This window comes from Parasteatoda tepidariorum, chromosome 5 (genome assembly GCF_982258835.1).
Source record: "Parasteatoda tepidariorum strain Cologne lab strain chromosome 5, Ptep-v5.0, whole genome shotgun sequence".
In the NCBI taxonomy this organism is placed as follows: Eukaryota; Metazoa; Arthropoda; class Arachnida; order Araneae; family Theridiidae; genus Parasteatoda; species Parasteatoda tepidariorum.
In genome coordinates, this window is record NC_141759.1 from 57,408,312 (window position 1) to 57,431,565 (window position 23,254).

The window sequence follows — 23,254 nt, forward strand, 5'->3', positions numbered from 1 at the left end:
AAAAAATCTTCAAAAACCTATTTTTGAACAAAAGATTGCCTGATTTGATTCTAAGCTGGAATTTTTTTTTAAAAAAATTTTTTTTAACTTTCATAAAAAAATAATTGTTCAATTTCTAATTTAAAATATTGAGTGTTTGAGGTGAAGCTCCACAGTTATAATTAAGTAAATAAAATAGTTTTGTCTTCCTTATCAGATTAGCAGTTAGGAAATATGGCTTTTATACCAATAACATCATATCCCCTAGTACAAATTTAACTAGAACGGTTTTAATTCATTACTCTCTTTGGGGTATTTAAAACTAGATTTACTGCAAAAATAATTGGTTTTGGTGCTTCAATTTACTGCTGGGCAATTTCGAACATCTTCATTTAATCTTTATGTCTTAAAGGGGTTTTAACTATAGAGAAAAATTATTTTATAGTCTACTATAAAGACATATTTACTTATGTTGTTTTAGTTTGCTTATTACTTGAGACTGAGGAATTAATTTTATTAGGTGTCCAAACTAAATTTTTTTTACAATATAAAAATATCTTCTAAATAAATAGTTTAGGTAAATGAATTCGTAATAAAAATAGGATTTAAAAATAAATTTAAGAAGAAAATAAAGCAAATAAATAAACTGTTAGAAACTGTTTCTAGATGTTTTCTTTAGTGAATAAATAGTTATAACTTAAGTGCATTTTGCTAATTTTATTGCACTCGTACTCTGTGATTGCTTCACTCATCGGATTTTGTATTATTTTTATTCTTATAAATATTAATAATAAAAATGTGCAGTCCATGTATACGAGGTAGTTTATGATCACGATTAAAATTTACTAAAATCAATAATAAACTGCATTTTCCTTTGAGAGTTTCTTTTTCCTTTTTATTATATGTTTACAATTAAAGGGCGGTTTGAGGCAATATAGCTATTTTTCTCAAGGGGGGCATTTCTACTTCAAGCTGTTACTAAGTATTGTTTTCATATAGCACAATAATAATATAGCTTACTTATTTATGTTACAAAAAACCTGCATTCGGTACTTAAATGTGAATGATAAATTTTTCTCTCCCTCTTTCATTAAATTATAGCTCGTTTACATAAATTTATTTTTTGTCAAAAATCCTCTGTGCAATTTTTAAAATGTTGAGTTCAAAGGAAGTTTTCACTAAAAAAATTGATGTTTATGTCAATGTTTTACGTTGTTAAAAAAAACTCATTCAAACGTTACATTTACACTAGATTATAAATCAATATTTTTTTTCACTGTTTCTTTCTCCCCTATTTACTTATTTGACTTAATATAATCAAAGATGTTCAGAGATTCAAAAATGTTTTTAAAGACAGAATGGAAACAAAAATTAAAAATAAATAAAAGTTATAATTGCTTCTCGTATTTAGAAAACTATTCTTCAAATTGTCTATTTAAATATACTTCACATAAGAAAATTATATGAATAAGGTTATAAACAAATATAAATTCAATAAAGAAAATGGGTGGTTATATAAAGTATGTTTAAACCATTTCTGTCTTATAACTATTTTCTTGAAACACAATTCAAATCTTCGCATTTCAGATTGTTCTTTCAATCGATGGAAATGATAAATATTTTATGTTTACAGGAAACCATAGGGAAAAAGAACATTATTTTCAAAAGAGAATGGTTTTGAAAATGGAAATTTGCTACCTCATTCCTAAGTTGTTAAATGCTAATGTAGCAGAACGCAGGTGCAATTTTATGTTTTCTGTTTCTAATGAAAACCAAAATAAAGTTAGATAATCTCGGTAAAAATACCACATCTCTTCAAAAATACGTGTATGAGAAAAAAAGGGAATTCGCATTTATATTGAATTCAAATAAACTCCAATGTCAAGGAAAAGTTTAAAAAAAAAGATTCGAATTAATAAAAATATGCTTTGATTAAATAGCTATACCAAGATACTTATTGAGCTTAAGAAATTTTGATAAGAAATAAACTTTAAAATTACTTAATTTTAATGGTGATCTACGGGTAGGATAGAGCCGCGTTGGCTTAATAGTTGCAGCATTGAACTACCATTGTAAAGAACTTGGTCCAATCTCCATTGGCGACTTGACGCCAACCCATATCTGGTATGCTGGTACCCATCAGCTCGATGGGTACCAGCATATCTGGGAAGTAAGGGCAGCCTGTGTGCAGTACTAACCATATTGCCACAATCATGCTGTTGGTCACGAAATTGTGGAGACTATACATACATGACCCCTGGCCCACAGTGGGATGTTGCGGGAATGCTTTCTTACAATATAATAAATTAGTAAATTCACAAATACATTGTATATTCTGCAATATAAGAAGAATTAAGGGCAATGTAATAAGTTACATTTTGAAATTCAGTAGGAGATTTTTTTTCTTTTCTTGTTGAAAATAAGATTTCCATTATGGCAATAAGATGCTTTAGTGAATTGTTTTTTTATGTAGTGAAAATTCCAGTAACTTGAAAAATATTTATCTGCAATTTTATTAAATATTAGTTTGATGCAAAAATGTCCCCTTCGATAAAAATGTGGCCAATCACTATATTGCTCCAAGACCTTCATGTGCACTTAATCTCCTACCCTAAAAAAAACCTGCTACAACCATTTGCTTCACTTTTCGGTATTTATAAAATATTATAATATTTGACGTTAAAATTATTTTAGAGCCACTATGGCTCAGTGGTTAAGGCACTGAACTGTCATTTCGAAGAACTTGGGATTCGATACCCAGTGGCGGCTTGAAGCCCACCCAGCTTCAGATCGATGGTTGCCAGATTGTCTGAGAAGTAAAGGCGACCTGGGAACAATGATGACCACATTATCACAGTTTATCACATTACCACCGTTGGTCACGAAATTGTGGAGCCTTAATCGCCATGACCCCCGCTGTCTCACCGTCGCAGAATGCTTTTTTTTTTTTAAATTATTTAAATGGCCGAAAAAAGATTTTAAAAAGCTTAGAACGCAGTAAAATTTTCTTATTTTTTTTTTTTTTATTATTGGACTTCGAGCAAACTAATTATGCGTGGGGTGGATTCCAAACCAAAGATAAAATTTTAACATAGTTTTATAAATAGTAGAAAATTCTAGAGAAATTACTTCACATTATTCAATATTTCGAATTATTCACGTTCAAATCAAAGAGATTCCGGAACATCAGTATTTGTTTCAGTTATTAGTATCTGTTATCAACATTTGTTTCAGAGATAAATATCAAAAATTTATAATACCATCAACTTTCTTTCAACTAATAGTTTAAAGTTAAAAATCGAAACTTGATATTTCACAACTATAGGTATATTTATATTGGAACTGTTAGAATGTTAATAATAAATTACTGTTTATTGTATTACTACACTTTTTTTTAAAACTTTTTGATGGTTTTACAAACCCTGTACAACTGTTCTTAGCTATAACAGCTATCTCTAATATTATTACCAACTTACTTTTAATTCTATCTGTTATCTTTTACTATCATAAAAAGTAAAATAAGAACCAAATTATTTGGAGCATTTATTAATATCATTCACCCAAATTGTATGATATTATTTAAGATATAATATGCACACAGGATAAATTAGATTTACCGATCAGTTCAAGAAAATGCAAAAGCAATAAAAGATCTTAAATATAACATAATTTTAACGCATGAATTATTTATTACGACATAAACACGCAACTCGATATAGGTCAGTACAAATACTTAGTTTATATCATTTGAAAGGTAATTTTAACTTAATTTTGGTAGAAATATTGAAGTTATGATGTAATCGATCACTAATCATTGATTTCTGTTTCAGTAAATGTCATAAAACTTACATAGGAATGGAAGGTGAAGTTCTGCGACAGAAGTATATCCTACTTTTTACAAACAAATATAATTGCTTTACCTTAAATTTATACCATATATTTTTCTTTTAAATGAGGTTACATTAAATGTTGTTGAGTGAAAAAATATATTTTATTATTATATTGTATAAAATTCTAAACTATTTCATTCCCAACTTTTTATTTTTACTTGTTTGCATAAAAAAAAGTCTTAATGGAAAATGTAGTATATTATATTAATATTAGGACATAGTGTATATTTTCTTCGGATAGGTCCTATTTTGTTTTCAAATGTTTATGCCTTTATAAGGACTGTTTCTATTCTCAAAAAAGTTGAAAAAGTAGCGAAAAAAGTTAAATGTTTCATTATTGGGATTTATTTTTATAATTATTTAGCACAGAAACAGGATAGTTCTGTTTACTATTTTTTTATTAATAATACAAATGTTTATACTTGGATTTGAGTCCCCGTATAGTGCCTTTTTAAAGCTAAAGTGGAAGATAATGGAAAGAAATATCCACGATGTGGTAGTATACGCAAACTACCACATCGGCTAACTGCCATTCTACCACTTTTTTCACTTAGGGATTTTTCACATAGGTCTTTTTCATATATAGACGTCTCTTAGGGCCTGGACGTTACTGGGTTAAGTTGACTGTAAATGTTCTCGTTCTCTATACTCTCTTGCAAGTTAAGAAAAAGCCATTATTTCTATGGAGTGAGTCTGTTTGCATCTAAGTGCACGCCTAATGCATGTCAAGCTTCCAGGGCGAACAGATATCAACATCGCTAACACGCCAACTCTTGAAACGACGTTGCACAACCTTTTTTGCTTCCTCTCTTAAATCGCGTGAAATGAGGAAACCAAGACTTATTGAATGATCAATTAACAAGCTAGAAGAATTAAGAAAAATGATATCGAAAAATCGTGACCAATATATGCCTTTCTGTTCGCATTTAAAGAAACTGTTGAAAGAATAATAAATATTGTTTCATGCAGACGATTTTCTTCTACGGCAAAACGAAAGTAAAAATTCTTTAACTCGCATTTGATTTGTTAAGGTCATGACAGCATGAAACTCCCTATTTTTAGTGGTCCAATCAAATCCAATGTTCTTCCAACGTCATATAATTGTAGATTTTTCAAGAACGAATGTTCTCCTTATTTATGAAAATATGACGCCCAAGTCTAGGAGGATTCCATTAAGACTACAAAATTATATTTTTTAAATATTTCCATGATATATGTCGTAAAAGATAGCACGAATTAAATTTCTATCTGACGTGTTTAACTTTCACAAGCTTTTATATTAATTTGAAAGTATATTTGTATAATTTGAAAAAAAAAACGGAACTATATTCAGTTCCAGATGATTGCTTAAAACTTACATTGCAATGGTCTTTTCTTAACTTGCAACGGAGTATACTTACGAATATTAAAACTGCAGATTCTCCACACAAACCACAATATAATATTTCACATATTTTCTACCACTTTTTACTTTTGTGAAAAAACAAACTATTTAGATTGTCATATTTCATATATACGACAAAGGCACAGAGGTGAATCAGAACAATGGAAAAAATTTCATACTTGCTCCATGAAAACAATTTTTCATTTAGCAGAAAATTTTTTGGAAGATTTTTACATGAAAAAACTGCTTGCACAATTTATGAGCTCTTGCTTGATGCATAGCCATAGTAGTGCTCTGGAACTAGGCACCTGGGCCACAAAACGGTCCCTATCCCATCCGTAATGAATTTGTTTTAACACTGTGAGGTCCGTGTGGTTGCTAAATCTTGCTAGAAGCTTTATTGCTTTATTGAAATTACATACATTTGCAGGCTTGTTTGCTCAATTTAGGCTTATAAACCTTTGTCTAGTAGAAGGACATGTAGAACAATTTAGAGAAAGAAATCATCCCATTCCCTGAAAGGAAGATTACCCCTGAACTCCACCCCCTTCCGACTAACCGCAATTTTCTTTAAAATTTTCCAAAACCTGGACTTTTGGTCACTTTTTTTTCGGTTTTCATGCAAATAAAGTTTGGAATGAGAGTTTTTTTTCCTCTTTTGTTTATATTTGTTCTAAATATCAAAACCAGTCCCCCTTCCCCCTTGTGCTTAATTTTCAAAAATCTTAATTTTCAAGGACATTTCTCCCTTTACATTTATTGCTCTTTTATTTTTATTTTTTTGAATTTTTATGCAAGCAAGACTTATGTTTTCTTAAACAACTAAAACTCAGCAATCAATTAATTTCTTTAAGTATATGACTCTCTTAATATTTCAAATCCAAGGAAAAGTTTATGTGGAGCGAAAATAATAATCTAACAGAGTAAAAACAGTGAGTCTAACAGAATAACAAATCCATACCTCAGGGGGTACTGAATTAGAGACTGATATTTCTCTGGTTCAGGTCAAAATTACGATCTGTGGATGAATGAATGGATTTATGAATGAGTCCGCCCTTTAAAAAGGGCTGTGACGTATGTGAGGCCGAAGACGTATGTGAGGCCATAGATGGCGCCACTGAAAAACACGAAACGGACTCTTTGCCTTAAATTCGCCTAGGTTATCACCAAGCAGGCTTGCTGGTATTTGGCAAGTGGCTTTAGAAACAACAACCGCGTCTATCATTAATTCCGTATTCATGGAATATGTAAAAATTAAAAGATTTCAGGCATATTTCTTTATCTTTATGCATTTATTTGTACAATAATTTAAGCTTTAATGCCTCGATCGCTTCATAGCAGAGAGCCACATATTGATATTTATTGTTACCAACCTAGGATACCTTGGATATTATTAATATTAGAAATGAATATATTTTGCACAAAATATATAATAATATGCTGAATAAAACTATTTGTATGTTTCAATTTGTCTTTACTTTATTACGTCACAATTTTCCTACAAATAAACTTTAAATAAGCTTCTCAATATTATGAGTCAGATTTCAAATTTTGATGACTTAAAAATTAAAAGAAAAAGAACGTTAAATTTTGAAGGAGAAATGTATTTAAATGTTAGGATTTTAGGAGGTATTGCACTCAGGGTTAGGGAGAATTTATTTTTGTTATTTAGAACAAATATAAAATTGGGAGAAAAATTCACATTCCTAACTTCATTTGTATTTAAAATAAAATAAGGAGGCCAAAGATCATGGTTTTTAAAAAAAATTTTAAGAAAAATTATGATTAAGAGGATAATTTAAGAAGTAAACCCTCTTCTCTCAGGAAAATAAATTAATGAAGGGAAAGGGAAAACTCACGTGATTGTTGTTAGAAGCCTAAATTGAGTAAAAATTCACGAAGTTCAGCAAAAAATCAAAAATGGAAAAGACCTTAAAAATTACAATTTTTAGGGTAGTTGAGAAAAAGTTATAGTTATTGGGGGAAGGGGGAGTTTTTCCCACAAGGGGTGAAAATAATTTTTTTATATATTAGATCCGAAAAGAGAATCTTTTATAAATTTCAAATCTCTTTTAATTATTCTTTATTTTTTCCCCTGCTGAGTAATGAGACGTCATTCCTATGCTATAGTCATTATTTTTATACTTATTATTTTATACTCATTTCTATACTCATCTGTACACTCTTTCTATACTCATAATTTCTATACTCATAATTTCTATACTCATATTTATTACCTTGCATACGCATTGAAGGTATTAAATTTGTGGGAAATTTTCTATCGTTAAGTTAGTTGAAAACGGATTTTGCAGAGAAAAAACATATTTCCCGAAGAGAAAAAAATTTTGGTTTCAATATGCGGATTCATATTCAGCACCCCAAAAAACGTAAATTTACTGAAAAATATAAAAATTCCGCCAATTTCATTAGGTAAAGTCCTCTCTGTATTTTTCTTGGAGAGTTCGTGGTGGTTCATTAGTGGTGGATCAGAACGTTTAATGTTTATTTTCGCAAAAATTAAGAGTGAATAGCCATCTGTTGCATTTTCAGGATTATTAAGTTTTGACAAATCAATAACGTGGAAAATATGTTTTCTCTGAGAGTTATTACAGAATGAAGATGCGTGGGAAAAACTGTTCCAGTTCATCTTGAAATTCGTTTTTTTTTTTTTTTTTTTTTTTTTTTTTCAGAATCATTTTGTCTCATAAGCAAAAATTTTGTAATCTATTTAATAAAAATAAAATTTTTATGAAATTATTTTTCATCACACTTTATTTCATGAAACTCATTTGCTTTTTTTTAGAAGAAAAAACATAGTGTTTATGAAATTATAAAAAAATGAAAGAACATAGTTTTGATTTTCATTTATTAAAAATCTAGAACATATTTTTTCTTTTTAAAAAAGTGTAGTTTATTTTTTAAAAATGCATTTTCGGTTTTTTTTTTTAAATAATTTCTTTTGTTAAAACTTTTTAACATGTTTGTAATTAAAAGTGGTATGTAAGCAAAATTCTACAATATATATTTCATTTCTTATTAAAATTCTTTTTTTTTTTAAAAAAAAACTTTGTAAAATAGTGCTTGTGCTTATATTTTTACGATATGCGTATTCCGAAATCACATTTCAAAAATCAAATTGGAAAAAGTTATAATGCTTCGAGCACTCACAAGATGCCATTGTCAAGACCCATCAAGACATGAAAAGATGAAAACAAAACAGATTTGTAAAAGAAAAAAAGAAGAAAAAAAACGACAAAATGTTGCTAGTGAAAAATGGAAAAAAGTAAAGCTGAAACAAATCAAGAAAAAGAGACGATGGCCAAGGGCGATGACGGTGGCAGAAAGAGGTAAACCTTAGCAAGATTCAATTCGGAGCAGAATGAAGGGTGAGAGAGGAACTAATAACAGTAAGAGAATCCACATTCATGTGAATGTAATAAGATTCCAGAACATCAAGTTGAGCTGATGTAACAGAGGTTGAAAGAATTTTGACTTAATCGAAGATAAATTTATACACAAGTTCTTAACAATATACGACAATAGATGATTTATCGAAAAGCCTTGACATAATATTAAGTTCTAGAATCATCCTCATTAAAGAGTACAAAAAATTATGCACGTTGGTGGTCGCAAATCCATATTTCAGTGAAGAAAAAACACTACTGATACCTAACCACTAAGGAGAACAGGACATAAAATATCAAAATCTGTTTGATTGCTGGAGGAAATGGAGAAGAGCTGAAAATCGATAAGTGACCATGGAAGATTTGTAAGGCAATTAAATTGGTTTTGATGATTTTTATCCCATTTTTTCATCTTCGGATTTCGATAGCGTTTCTGCTTCTTTCTGACTTGAACATTTGCAACCCATGTCCTGCGTAATATTTTTATATTTATATTTTGAAAATACATTCTGAAATTACATATTAATTGCTGTGATTACGGGCCACTCAGTTCATCGGAAAGCTCCTATTAGGATCATGTTATACCCAAATAAAAAGTTCTATGCTAAAAGAGATTTGAATTTTTTTTAAAAATTCAAATACTACAACACTTAACAGCTGATAGTAAACAGAGGATAAAAGTAAAATGTAATTCTAATTTACACTAGATTGCCTGGGGAAGTCATTTTGACTGCTTTTAATTTCAATTAGAAAAACAATGATGTATATAATGACACAATTTCTTAGAATTTTACGGACCTTTAATTTTTTTATTGTTAATATTTACTAATAACTTGTTATATAACAGTAAATAATATAAAAAATATTAAAAATTAATTTTAAACAAATTTCTTTACACATTATTTTTTCTTTTACAATCCAGTCATTTTTGACTGCTTTTGGGCAATATAGGTATATACTAAGTTTCAGTCTTTCTAGTGTTAAAAATCTATTATTTTCATTTAAAAGTACTGGAGTTTAGAAATTTCATAAAAAAAACTCAAATATATTTTAATGTATTTTTGGTTACTAGATTAACGAAAGTTCTGCATAAATGATATTGTCCCTTTTTTTACAGCTGATAAAATTATTTTTGTTCATAGGATCTTTCTGAATGTGTAAAGGAAAAAATTAATTAAAAAAACTTAATAACTTGTATCATACTCAAACACAACATTATTATTTTAATATGACAATCATATGAACAAATAATTCTTTAAAGCAGTTATACTTTTAAATCGTTTTAAAAACATAAAGAAAATATTTTTTTTAAAAATTACTTTATAGATCTTTTCAAGAAGGGGAGAAACAAAAAGAATTAGTAATTCAAATACACGTTTCTTTTTTCTTAAAAAAAAAAAAAAAATTAAACGGGAAAAATATTTCGATTGATTTTAAAAATAAACAATATCACTCACCGCCGCAATACAGCCAATGAGAACGCTTGTTTCCGTCATCTGACAAATTAAAATACGTCAAAATTTGAGAGAAAATTATTTTCTGTCATGAGTGAGGTCTAAATTTGAAACGGAGGCTATGGATTCAGATTCCGGATAAGTGAAACACACTCAGGTAAAACATTCAGCGGCGGCATTGCTTCAGATGTTTCGTCGCCAATTTCGCCAAAAAAGTATTTAACTCTGTTTAACGGTAAAACGTACTCCTTTAATACTTGCTATACTCGCTCGATTTGATAGTCGATAAAATTTGAAGTTTAACACTTTACAAAATTGTAAACGAAACGTTCTGACAATATATATTTTGCAATACAAAGTATATAAAAAACATTTGCATTATTTATTAAAATGAATTTTAAAGTGTCCAGTATTGAAACCATCTACAATTTTATTACAGAACATAATGTCGTTTTCTGGTTTAAAGGTACTGTTTAAATTATAACTAATTTATGTAATCCTAAAATACTGTTTAAAAAAATCGCAAAAAATGCAATAATATTGATTTGAATTTAATGAATTATTAACATTCAAAAAGATACATTACATGAAACTAAAATATTTCAAATGTATATTAATCCTGTCTAGACGGGTTAATTATTATATTTTTAGGTAAGAACATTTCGTTAAAATGTAAATCGCAATAAAACGAACGATTACTTGGATTTTAACAATAAATATACTGTACTTGTAAATATATTAACTTAGAAATAGGAAATGCGTGACACAATAAGGAGGAATAAATGAGAAGTAAACTTACCTGTTAATAATCAGTGACAATAAACTTATAACAGCTCATACTGGAAACGGTTTTCGTCTCTCTTTAGTCACTATATTTTTCAAAAAATTTTTATTTAATTTTTATGATTTATATCTGAAGAAACCTAATCACTTTCTTTTATTTTAATCATTTTCTTTTTTTATGTTAGTTATCCGCTAAAGTCAATTGCGAGCTAATAAAATAGAGATCTGGGAAAAGATAAATTTCTCTACACAATGGAGATAAATAGAACGAGGGAACAATTTTTTTTCCTGTTGCATGAGATTTTGGAACGAATTATATATATTCTTGCGTCGTTGATGTTAAGTCTACAATAGGCTTCTCTCTACACCAGAGGTCGCCAAAGTGGTCTATATAGACCCCCAGGGGTCTATTTAACATAAGCGGGGGTCGATCTGAGCCAGAGGGTCGAATGGGGGTCAATCCGAACCGAAAGGGTCGATTGGTCGAAGGATTATCAGTATTCTTCAGATATGTGACAATTAGAAATAAAAGAAGAAGACTTGGAAATATATACAGGAAATCTTCAAAAATTGAGCGACGATTTAAAACTGCGTTTTGTTGATTTGGAAAACATTGACATCCCTGATTGGATTATTGTGCCATTTTCTGCTCAAATTGAAAACGTGGACATCAACCTGCAAGATGAGCTTGCTGAATTATTATGGGGATTTGAAGCGAAGACGCTTTTTAAAAATTTAACAATAGGCAAATTTTGGACAAATATAAATATAATGCAAAAATATGTAAGACTTTGCGAAATAGCTCAGCCATTTATGATAGCATTTCCAAGTTCCTATATGGTTGAAGCCGGTTTCAGTCACGTAAATTCAATCTTAACTAGGAGCAGAAATAAATAAAATGTGGAGTTTCGAGGGGATTTAAGATTAAAATTGACCAATTTTGAACCCAATATAGCGAGCCTTGCAAAAAAAAAAAAAAAAAAAAAAAAACACCAGGCACACCTATGTCATTGATTAAGAAACAATAAATCCGTAGTTACTTATTATTTCTACTTACTTAACTCTAAAAACTCAGTGGCGCGACAGCCCATAGAGGGCCAAGGCCTACTGTGCCCATCTCAGTTTTCTTGACCTTGGGGCTCTGGGGTGCAGGAGCAGATGTTCCGGTCAGGTGGTCAGCCGAACGCGGAACCCCCAGTGTTTAGTTCCCAAGCATGCTTGGTACTCATTTATTGACCCACTGAAGGGATGAAAGGCTGAGTCAACCTTGCCCGGCCCGAGGATCGAACCAGGGACCTGTGGCACGACAGCGCGAAGCACTACCACTCAGCCACCGGGCTTATGATTACTTATTATTTCTACTTACTTATTTATATTTCAACATTAATATATTTTTCATAAAACTATTGTTACACTATGTATATGTACTATTACTTTAATAAATGTTCAAAATCATAAAATAAATGTACAAACTCAGTATCTAATCGAGTTCTATTTTATTAACAGAAAATTACTTTTATGGGGGTCGATGGAGATTTCGAAAAATTATGTAGGGGTCGATGATCAAAAAAGTTTGGCAACCCCTGCTCTACACGCTACAGTTTTTAAGCAATTTAATTATCTGTTCTTAACCAGATTTTTTTTTTAAATTTCACTCAAGTGAATAGTAATTGCTCCCACTTGTTTGTTACGTAGGGAATGGTATAAAGAAGGCAATAATATCTTTCGGTTTATGACGCGTTACACTAAGATTAAAAAAAAAATTAACTTAGGAATAGAGAATGTGTGACTCAATATGGAGAAATAAATGAGAAATAAATTTACCTGTTAATAATCTGTGACAATAACCTTATAATGTATAACAGCTCATACTGGAAACGATTTTCGTCTCTCTTTAGTCACTATATTTTTCAAAAAATTTTTATTTAATTTTTATGATTTATATCTGAAGAAACCTAATCACTTTCCCTTATTTTAATCATTTTCTTTTTTATGTTAGTTTTCAGATAAAATCAACACGAACTAATAAAAGAAAGATCTTGGGAAAGAAAAATTTTTCTACAACAATGGAGATAAATAGAACTAGGGAACAACTTTTTTCCCTGTTGCATGAGATTTTGGAACGAATTATATATATTCTTGCGTCGTTGATATCAAATCTACAATAAGTTTCTCTCTACAAGTTACAATTTTAATGCAATTTAATTATCTGTTCTAAACCAGATTTTTTTTTTTTAAAATTTCACTTTAGTGAAGAGTAATTGCCTCCACTTGCTTGCTAAGTAGGGAGTGGTATAAAGAAGGCAATAATACCTTTCAGTTAATGATGCGATACGCTAAGATCATAAATTTTTTGTCTTAAGTGTTATTTTCAAAGGAACAGTCAACTATATATGTATATACACAAACCTATTCGTTCCTTATAAACGTGTACGGTGAGACAAGTAATAATCTAAACTTAAAATATCATTTTGGGAAAAAAAAATCAGTATCCTTCAAAATAAAACAAATTCCAGATTTGAAATCCCTACACCTGAATTAAGTAAGATCAAGAGCTTGTACAAACACAACAAAAAAAAATTTCATTAGTGTAATCATTATTTAAAACAAAAAAAAAAGGGGGGAAAAAGCGCTTAAAATTGCAATAACTTTCAGACAAATTGAAGTGTTAGGAAAAGGTTGGGTTAAGTTTGTAAACAAAAATGACCCTTTTAGTATTTAAAATTTTAACTCTGTAGTTGCATTATTGCCATCATAGTATTTTTTCTTACAAGTGTAACTATTATCAATTTCAACGAACTAATTATTGAATGTTAAATTTTTTTATTCTATCGTTCTCCCTGTGCATTCTATACACCTTCCTAATTTCAATATTCTAAGTCTAATTTTCTCTTTATTCTTGCATACTCTCTTTTGTTTTTAATGTACTATTTTAAATTTCGATTCTATAATACGTAAAGAGTATTTCTTTTATACTTTTATTTACTACTGACTATTTCTTATCTTTTATATAATAAATTCTACGATAAACAGAGAAAAAATCTTGATAAAATAACGCTTTTCCGTATTTATTCTTCCATTAGTTTAAAATGAGTAATGGCGCCTTACATCTATATAAATACATACTAAAATCAACATTGAAAGAAATGTAAGAACAACAGAAATGATTAGAAGTTAAAATATTTAAAATAAATCGTAATTGACTTCCCAAAATTTATTTTCTTCATCATTAGCAAAAGACATCCTTAACGAATCAACATCTAAGCATTTCATATAACTAAAATAAAACAAATGACCAAACGATTATAAGGAATTTTACAAATACAATTAAAAAATAATAAATAAAAACTATAAACTCACCAATTCATCAATTGGGTATAATATGAAAAAAACACAACTACTTCGATTTAGTAGGAACAACATATGACGCAATGCTAAACGAATGGAATTTAGTTGTTGTTTATTTAGTTATTGTTATTAGTAGTTGTTGTTATTTGTTTTAGTTGTTGTTGTTTATTTAGTTGTATTTAGTTTCAATAACTTTTCTTTATAATGCAATAAAATCTGGCGAGCAGCTATTTAAACGATCGAACACTTCGTTTGTTTATTTGTGGCTTGAAGTTAGGCTCGCAGAAAATGCCGTTCATGGGTTAAATTTAGTAGGAACAACACAACCTGTGACGTAGGCTATATTATACCCAATTGAACTAGGAGTTAAGTTCTTTGCCGGAGGGTGGTGTTAAAACCATTTGGGCCAGACTGTTATACAGCATCGATAAATAAACATATCAGCTTTCATGTGTTCTAAAATTAGAGTGTGAAAATTTATATTTCTCAATGTCAATCATAAATTTGCGTAATCTCATTCTTCCAAACTGTTTTTCAATGTCATGAAGCAGACGATTTTCGAGAAAAAAAAAACAAATACGTAAATTAACACAAGTTATTTAAAATTAAAGAAATATTATGCTTAACCGTCACCGGAAATTTTAAACATAAATAGGCTTATTCTTATTCGTCAAAAGGGCATTTTAATTTCATGACGTGTAAATTTATTAAAATCGAACTATAAAAATTTTTGTTTCCAGTTAATAATAATAATGATTGCTTTTTGACATTTTTTAAACAAAAAGTTTTAATGCTTTAACACTATATTAACGTCCTTTAAAAAATAGTATAAAATCTCTTAAAATAATCCAAATTTAATAGCTAGAGGTCAGAGTTGGCCGTTGATTACAGTAATCGATTACAACTGTAATTGATTACAGATAATTACAGCTATGTGATCAATTACTTGTAATCACGATTACAAGTAATCAATTACTTGTAATCGTGATTACAACTTTCAAAAAATTTTGATTACAGCTGTAATCATGATTACAATTTTGATTACAGTAATCAATTACTTGTAATCACGGTTACAAGTAATCAATTACTTGTAATCGTGATTACAACTTTCAAAAAATTTTGATTACAGCAGTAATCATGATTACAATTTTGATTACAGCTGTAATCATGATTACAATTTTGATTACAGCTGTAATCATGATGACAATTTTGATTACAGTAATTAATTACCTGTAATCACGGTTACAAGTAATCAATTACTTGTAATCGTGATTACAACTTTCAAAAATTTTTGATTACAGCTGTAATCATGATTACAACTTTGATTACAGTAATCACTTACTTGTAATCATGATTCCAAGTAATTGCGATTACAAGTAATCACAACAAAAACGATTACGAGTAATTATGATTACAAGTAATCAAAATATATGATTACATGTAATCATGATTACATGTAATTTGATTACATGTAATTGTGATTACTTGTAATCAAACTATACGATTACAAGTTATTACGATTGTATACTATAGTCAAATTTTTTATGTAAGTATTCATGTGCTTACATATTTTTATGTACATAGAATGTATGCACGCATGAACGTACAATTTGCGATTCTTATACATACAATGTATACACAAACGTTGTTTGTACGTACAATATTCATAATTATATTGTAATATACTTAATGCAATGCGCATATGCCTAGTACATATAATTATGCATTTATGATACATGTACGCAGGCATGTTAGTTTGTACAAAAAGGCAATGTTTTGTATTTTTGTATACATAGACAATGTATGTATGAACGTATATGAAAATAATGTTTATGCGTTTGCATGCTTGTATGTACTTAAGTACATATATTGTATAAATTTACGATAATAGCACGTATATACAATGTACGTATGTATATAAAATTGTACGTATTTACGTACAATATGTAAGAATGTTATTTAAAGGTGCAATATATGCACATAGTTGCGTAAATAAAATGCGTACATGTATACATGCATATTTATATGTACATCGATATATGTGCACGCAATGTATGTACTTATGTACAACTTACGTATGTACTTGTGTAACTACATACTTTGTTAATACTTATGCGCATGTAATGCATGGATGTACAAAAAAATAGTTACATGCACAATGTACATACAACGTATACATGTACATAATTACAAGTAATGTACAAATACATGCGTACATTTAAATATATGTAATTCGCGATCGCAACGAACTATAGGGGGCGTTGTTGTATGAGACGCTTACCTGCGATTTCCATATGAACCGTCATTCAGTTACTCTGGAGACGTCGTTAATGTAGCGTGTAGCATTGCAACGTTCCTTCTTTAATGTGGCTTATTAAATTTAAAAAAGAAAAATGCTTGATCTTCTTTCTTGTACAACCGAAAACAAAATGGTATCTCTTTTTATTAGAGAAGGAATATCCAAAACACATCGGAAAAATATTTGTACATTAACAGAAAAAAATATGTATATTCTTATAAGAGTTAAAACCTAATGCCCGAGAAATAGTATTGCTAAATTTAATGATATAACATGAAAGGCCCATTTAAACTTTACATTCTATAGTTTTAAGAATCATATTAGTTCAAAAATTAAAATGAACAAAAAGTATACATAAGCCTCATAATTTTATGAAATTTAATTTTGTAAACAACGTTTTTTGACAACAATTTTTATCAAAAAATTTCAAGTTTCAATAAAAATCATTATTTAGAAACTAAGAAACGTAAAATAAAGAATGCTGACGAAACAAAAACAAAAAAAAAAAAAACAATTCTTTTTTGTCGCCATTTTTAGTGCTACGAATATTCGTCTTTAGGATTTGCCAAAAACAAAACAAGATGCAATTTTATTTTTTCAGGAGGGAAATATTTTACCGAAAAAACGAAAATGTACCAATTCCCACAACATAAAACTTTATCTTGGCAAACGTACGTTTTGGAAATGTTATTTCATTTGGAATCTTATTCATCAGAGTTCATATGGCGATATGATTGTTTTGAATCTATGCTAAACTCTATATCGGCTCATTTTCCACCGAAATCCAATTAACTATTTTGATTTTAAATAAAGTGTTTTACTTTATGAACTGTCGCAAAAATTTTAAGTGTAGATTGGCGGCACTTAAAAAACGCCAAATCTGTAGCGGCGGTGGCGTTAATACGTCGTAAGTACCGAATTTTTATTCCATACTTTTCTGAATCATATTATTTCAAACATTGGAATATACAAGAAGTATACATAAACACATAATGTTATACCATTTAATTTTTCAAAAGTATTTTGACAACAATTTTTATCAAAAAATTATAAACTAAAAAACGGAAAATAAAGAATTCTTAGGATAAAAAAAACGATTTTAAGAATTATTAACATTGAAATAAAAACTTTCATATTGTTTCTTTTTTTATTATTCTTACAGTTCTTAATCAGACGTAAAAAACCATTCTGTAGAGAACCATCATCAAATGAAAAAAAAAATATTTACAAGCAAATTTTTTATTGTAAAAATCATTGCACTTACCTGATTTATGATTCCCGGAGAATTCCAAAATGATAAGTTCCTTGTTTGAAAACTTTATTCTCAAATAATAGATACATAGTTTATACCTTCATTACTTTTAGATAACATACTACACAGCAAAATTTTATAATTGATATGAATTTGAATATGTAGCTAAAAACAGAATAGCTGAATTCTAGTTGAACTTATTCTTTCAAAATTAAAAAAAACTTACCAAGAAAACGATTTAAATTAATTAAGAATCAGCACAAATGGCACTATTTCAAGTAACTTGGATAATTTTTTATTGTTGTTTTCCGAATTATATGGATACAGAAATATATACTATTCTATAACGAAGAAGAATATGCTATAACTATTACAATTCTGTATTTTCTGAATTCATATTTATTCACTGGAATGACGAAAGCAATGTTGACTTCACTTTAATTCGTAATGAATTGAAGACAGAAGAAATGCATTTTACCTTAATACACACATCTGTAACAGTATCCGAAATCGGAAGTCATCAGTTGCAAGTTTGTTGATAATAGAAATAAAAAATTATTGAGGAATTTTTCTTCAAATGTTTGGCGTGTTCTGTTCCTGAAAGATTTACTAATATTCTGGAGATTTTTTTCAAGTTCTTCGGCCTTTTCCTTAGGGAAATTTTGTTTCTTATTTGCTGCTAAGAAATGGCGTCTGATTCAGTCAATGACTTTGATGGAACTAAATGAAAACGTGATAAATTAATGTCCGATATTTACAGGCTCCCGCTAGACGGCGTACTCGAGCGTTGCGATCGCGAATTACAATATACACATACATTGAGCATACATTAAAAAAATTTATATGAGTAAAGTTATTAAAATTTGTTTTAAAATTTATTCTAAGGCATATGAAACTCGACCTCATATTTTTTAAAAAGCAAACGATAATTTTATTTTGAATTTCTAAATATTAATTCCACACATAAAATTTACCGTTTTTCTTACCATTTAAAAAATTTCTATGAATCATGCATTATGTTATAAAGAAAATAAATCTGTATTGTCAAACATTTCATGAAAATACCTAAAAATAATTTTTTATTCAGAGAATTTCAAAATGATATAGAACAATTAAAGCTGAAAACTAAATTTAAATATCGTTTGATTTTGTCATTTAACTTGCTTGAGTCATTAAAAGCTAACTTACATGCATTTTATTTATTGCATTGTACACATATTTAGACATAAATGTAATCTACATATGTATACGTGTAATGTATGTACGTATGTACTATGTATGTACATACATTCATGTATTGTACGTGCATATATAGTACATATGGATATGCATACATGGAACATACGTGTATTGTACATGTGTGGATACATTCATTGGACATATATACATTGCACCATATGCATAGATAGGGATAGCATGCATGTACACATGTAAAATTTGTACGAAAGAATTATGCCCAATATATTTATGCACATATGTACTGTATATGTACACACATATGTACATTATATGAACATTATATGTTCATTTCATCATATGTACATTATATGAATAGACATCTGTACGCTATATGTATATACATCTGTACGCTATATGCATCTCAAATGTGTGTATGTACGTACGTTATGCATGTCGAATGTATGTATGAATATATGTAAAATATAAATACGCCCAATGTACGTACAATCGTACACAAATGTATTATGCCTATTTGGATACGTACATTGAGCATGAACATATTATGTATATGTACATAAATACACTGGACATGCATATCATGTACATGTATACATACATATATTGTACATCCTACAGATATACCTATATTGTACATACATACATATATTATACTGTTCATAAATAAATTGCACATGCATGCATGGGATATACATTGTACAGACAATGTATTTATGTTCGTACAAACACAAGTACTTGTATATATATGCGTACATGAACATAGATATACATTTTACATACACAAATATTTGCATAAAATGAATATATTCATTGTGTATAAATTTACATGTCTACATTGTTTGCACATACATACGTAATTATTATCTATATACATAAGTACATATATTTTATACCTACAATATAAGTGTATGTACATGTGTGTGAAACTAAAATGTCTGAATATATGCACTAGATAAAATCATATGTACATACATTTTAGTTACATTCATTTGTACGTATACAAATACATAGAAAATGCAGTACATGTTAATACGTGCAAAATGTATCATTATAAAATACATTCTACTATCTACTGTAAAATATAATCATTTATAAGAATACAATAGTCTTGTAATCGTGTATTTAGATTACATGTAATCACAATTACATGTAATCACAATTACATGTAATCAAATTACATGTAATCATGATTACATGTAATCATATATTTTGATTACTTGTAATCATAATTACTTGTAATCGTTTTTGTTGTGATTACTTGTAATCGCAATTACTTGGAATCATGATTACAAGTAATTGATTACTGTAATCAAAATTGTAATCATAATTACAGCTGTAATCAAAATTTTTTGAAAGTTGTAATCATGATTACAAGTAATTGATTACTGTAATCGACTATGTAATCAAGATTACAGCTGTAATCAAACTTTGTAATCACGATTATAAGTAATTGATTACTGTAATCAATATTGTAATCAAAATTTTTGAAAATTGTAATCATGATTACAAGTAATTGATTACTGTAATCTAGAAAAGTAATCGATTACATTTTTGGCCAACTCTGAGGTTAGGCACTAACAGCGGATAGCTGCATTAAAGGTACATAATTAATATGTTTGTGAAATCACATTTAAGGATCAAATCAGTAAAATCTCAAATCCTGGGTATAAATATTCGAAAAAAACCAGCAAAGAGTATTTCTTTTAGGCTTAAAAAATTAAGCAAAACTGATTGCCAATCAAAAGTCCATTTTAATTACCAATTGAACGTGTCATATGAAATCAAAGACTGATATTAACTTTTTGATTGTAATACTTATTTAGTTGATAATGCTGGCTTCCAGTTCAACAACACAAATTTTTTAATAAAATGAACAGAATTAAAAGAATATGTAGTAATATTTATTTATCCAAAAAACAAATCGATAAACTCTTTCAAAATCTGATAAAAAAACAATGGATACCCAACTAATGTAATAAAATTTGATATAAAATCATTGAATTAATCGTATAATTTGGTGGATATATTTACTAAACATTTTTTTCGTTAATTTTTATGATTTTCCCATGTGCAAATCCATTTCAGGCCAAAATTCATTGCCAAAATTATTTACTAAATAATTTCTTTGTTAATTTATATAATCTTTCCATGTGCAAATCCATTTCGGGCAAATCCGTGGTTAGAATTATTTACTAAAAATTCCTTTACTAAATAATTTCCTTTGTTAATCTATACGGTTTTTCCATTTGTAAATCCATTTCGGGCAAATCCGTGGATAAAATTGTTTGCTAAAAATTTCTTTATTAATTTATACAATTTTCCATGTGCAAATCCATTTCGGGCAAATCCGTGGCAAAATTATCTACTAAAATGCTTTCTTTGTTAATTTTTCCTTGTGCAAATCCATTTCGGGCAAATCCGGGGTTAGAATTATTTACTAAAATTTCCTTTACTAAATATTTCCCTTGTTAATCTATACAGTTTTCCATGTGCAAATCCATTTCGGGCAAATCCGTCGATAAAATTGTTTGCTAAAAATTTCTTTATTAATTTATACAATTTTCCATGTGCAAATCCACTTCGGGCAAATCCGTGGTTAAAATTATCTGCAAAATTTTTTTCTTTGTTAATTTTTCCATGTGCAAATCCATTTCGGGCAAATCCGTGTTAAAGTTATCTATTAAAATTTTTTCTTTGATAATTTAAATAATTTTTCTATGTGCTAATCTCTATCGTGCAAATCCGCGGCTAAAATTATTTGCAAAGCAGGCAATTTATGTTTCTCTTTTCTATTTTATATTTTTTCTTAAATAAACATCTATCTTCTAAAACTATTTATGATCAATTTTTAAAATTATCCAGTATAATATTACCTTGCGCACATCCATTTCGGGCTCATCCTTGGTAACTAACAAATCAAAACTCATAATAACAAATCACTTCAGCAGTGCAGTAAGAACGACACTTTAAAACCCTCTTGTTATACTCAATTTGCGCTTTTGTTTTCATCTTTTGTTTTCATATTTTGTAATCTGGAAATCTTTCTGCGAAAACATTTTTAAATCATTCTTGAAAAATATAAGTCTATGTAAGTTGTTATGATTTTGCTACTCGCTTTATAGTCCCCCCTTTTTAATGTTTTTTCTTTTTATTTTATTTTATTATCTGTTTTTACATGTTATTTTTACTTATTATGAAATATTTTATTTGTAGTTATTTTATAAAAAAAATTTTGAGTGCTCCTCACACTATTGTATTAATATATTTTGCTTTGGCTTTATTGATACAATATCAGAAAGCACTCTGTTTTGCGGATATAATCGTGTGGGCTGAAGAAAAGATTATATCTTTTTTTTTCGGCTTTTTTTCCGGTTTTTTAATTAACATTTCATTTTTTTTTCTTTAAATAAAATGTTTGTTATTTTTTACTTATTATTTCCCACCCCCCTTTTTTTCATATGTCTATAATTTTTCTTTGTTTTATTTTTCATTTTGAACTTATATATATATATACATATATATATATATATATATTGCTCCAGAATGTATTATTTATTGTTTTTATACCTGTTTCTTATTTTGACCTAAGGAAATTTATAACAGTTAAAAGTTAACTTATAACAGTTTAGCTTAACAAAAAAATTTACAAATAAAAAAATCATTGACTCGCAATTGAATGCTTTAATTGCTAACATAAAGATATTTAATAATAGTAAATAAGTGCATCCACACGATGGTGTTCCCACCTTAACGTAGTGTTGTGGTTTGTGTGTGTTGTCGATCCCGAAAGCTATGCCGGTGGGAGCTTCGGCTCCTGGCAGGGTCACCCAAGCCGGACTGGTCGGAGGGGAGACACCAGACGAAGAGGAACACCCTGGTCCTCCAGGTTGGGGGTTAGGCGTGGGGCTAACAACCTCACCCTGTAAAAAAAAACAATTGTTGCGAGTTCTCAAAAAGCTAATATACCCGGACAGACTTCTCAGAGACGAACTGGAAAAGGATTTAAGGAACTGAGAGTAGGATCATGGAACATACGCTCTTTGTACAGGAATAAAGGACTACAAATGCTGATTGATCAAGTTGAAAACTATCAAATCGATATAATGGCCATCCAAGAAGTCAGATGGACAGGAGATGGGATAATTGAAAAGAAAAATCACACAGTTATCTATAATTGTGATAAGAAGAAACACATATTTGGAACAGGCTTTATCCTGAGTAAAAGGATAAGGCCATTATTAATAGATTATGTCACCAAATCATC

At 28.8% G+C, this 23,254-nt stretch overlaps 1 protein-coding gene across 1 annotated transcript in view; it reads right to left on the reverse strand.

Moving 5' to 3' along the window:
* LOC107449716 (protein madd-4) overlaps positions 1–10,275 on the reverse strand; it is a 130,328-nt gene extending 120,053 nt beyond the window's left edge. The window contains exon 1 of the mRNA XM_087163990.1: positions 10,115–10,275. Within this exon, the coding sequence (XP_087020116.1) occupies positions 10,115–10,153 (39 nt within the window). The 5' untranslated portion in view covers positions 10,154–10,275. The remainder of the gene's footprint in view (positions 1–10,114) is intronic.
* Positions 10,276–23,254: the final 12,979 nt, after the last annotated feature.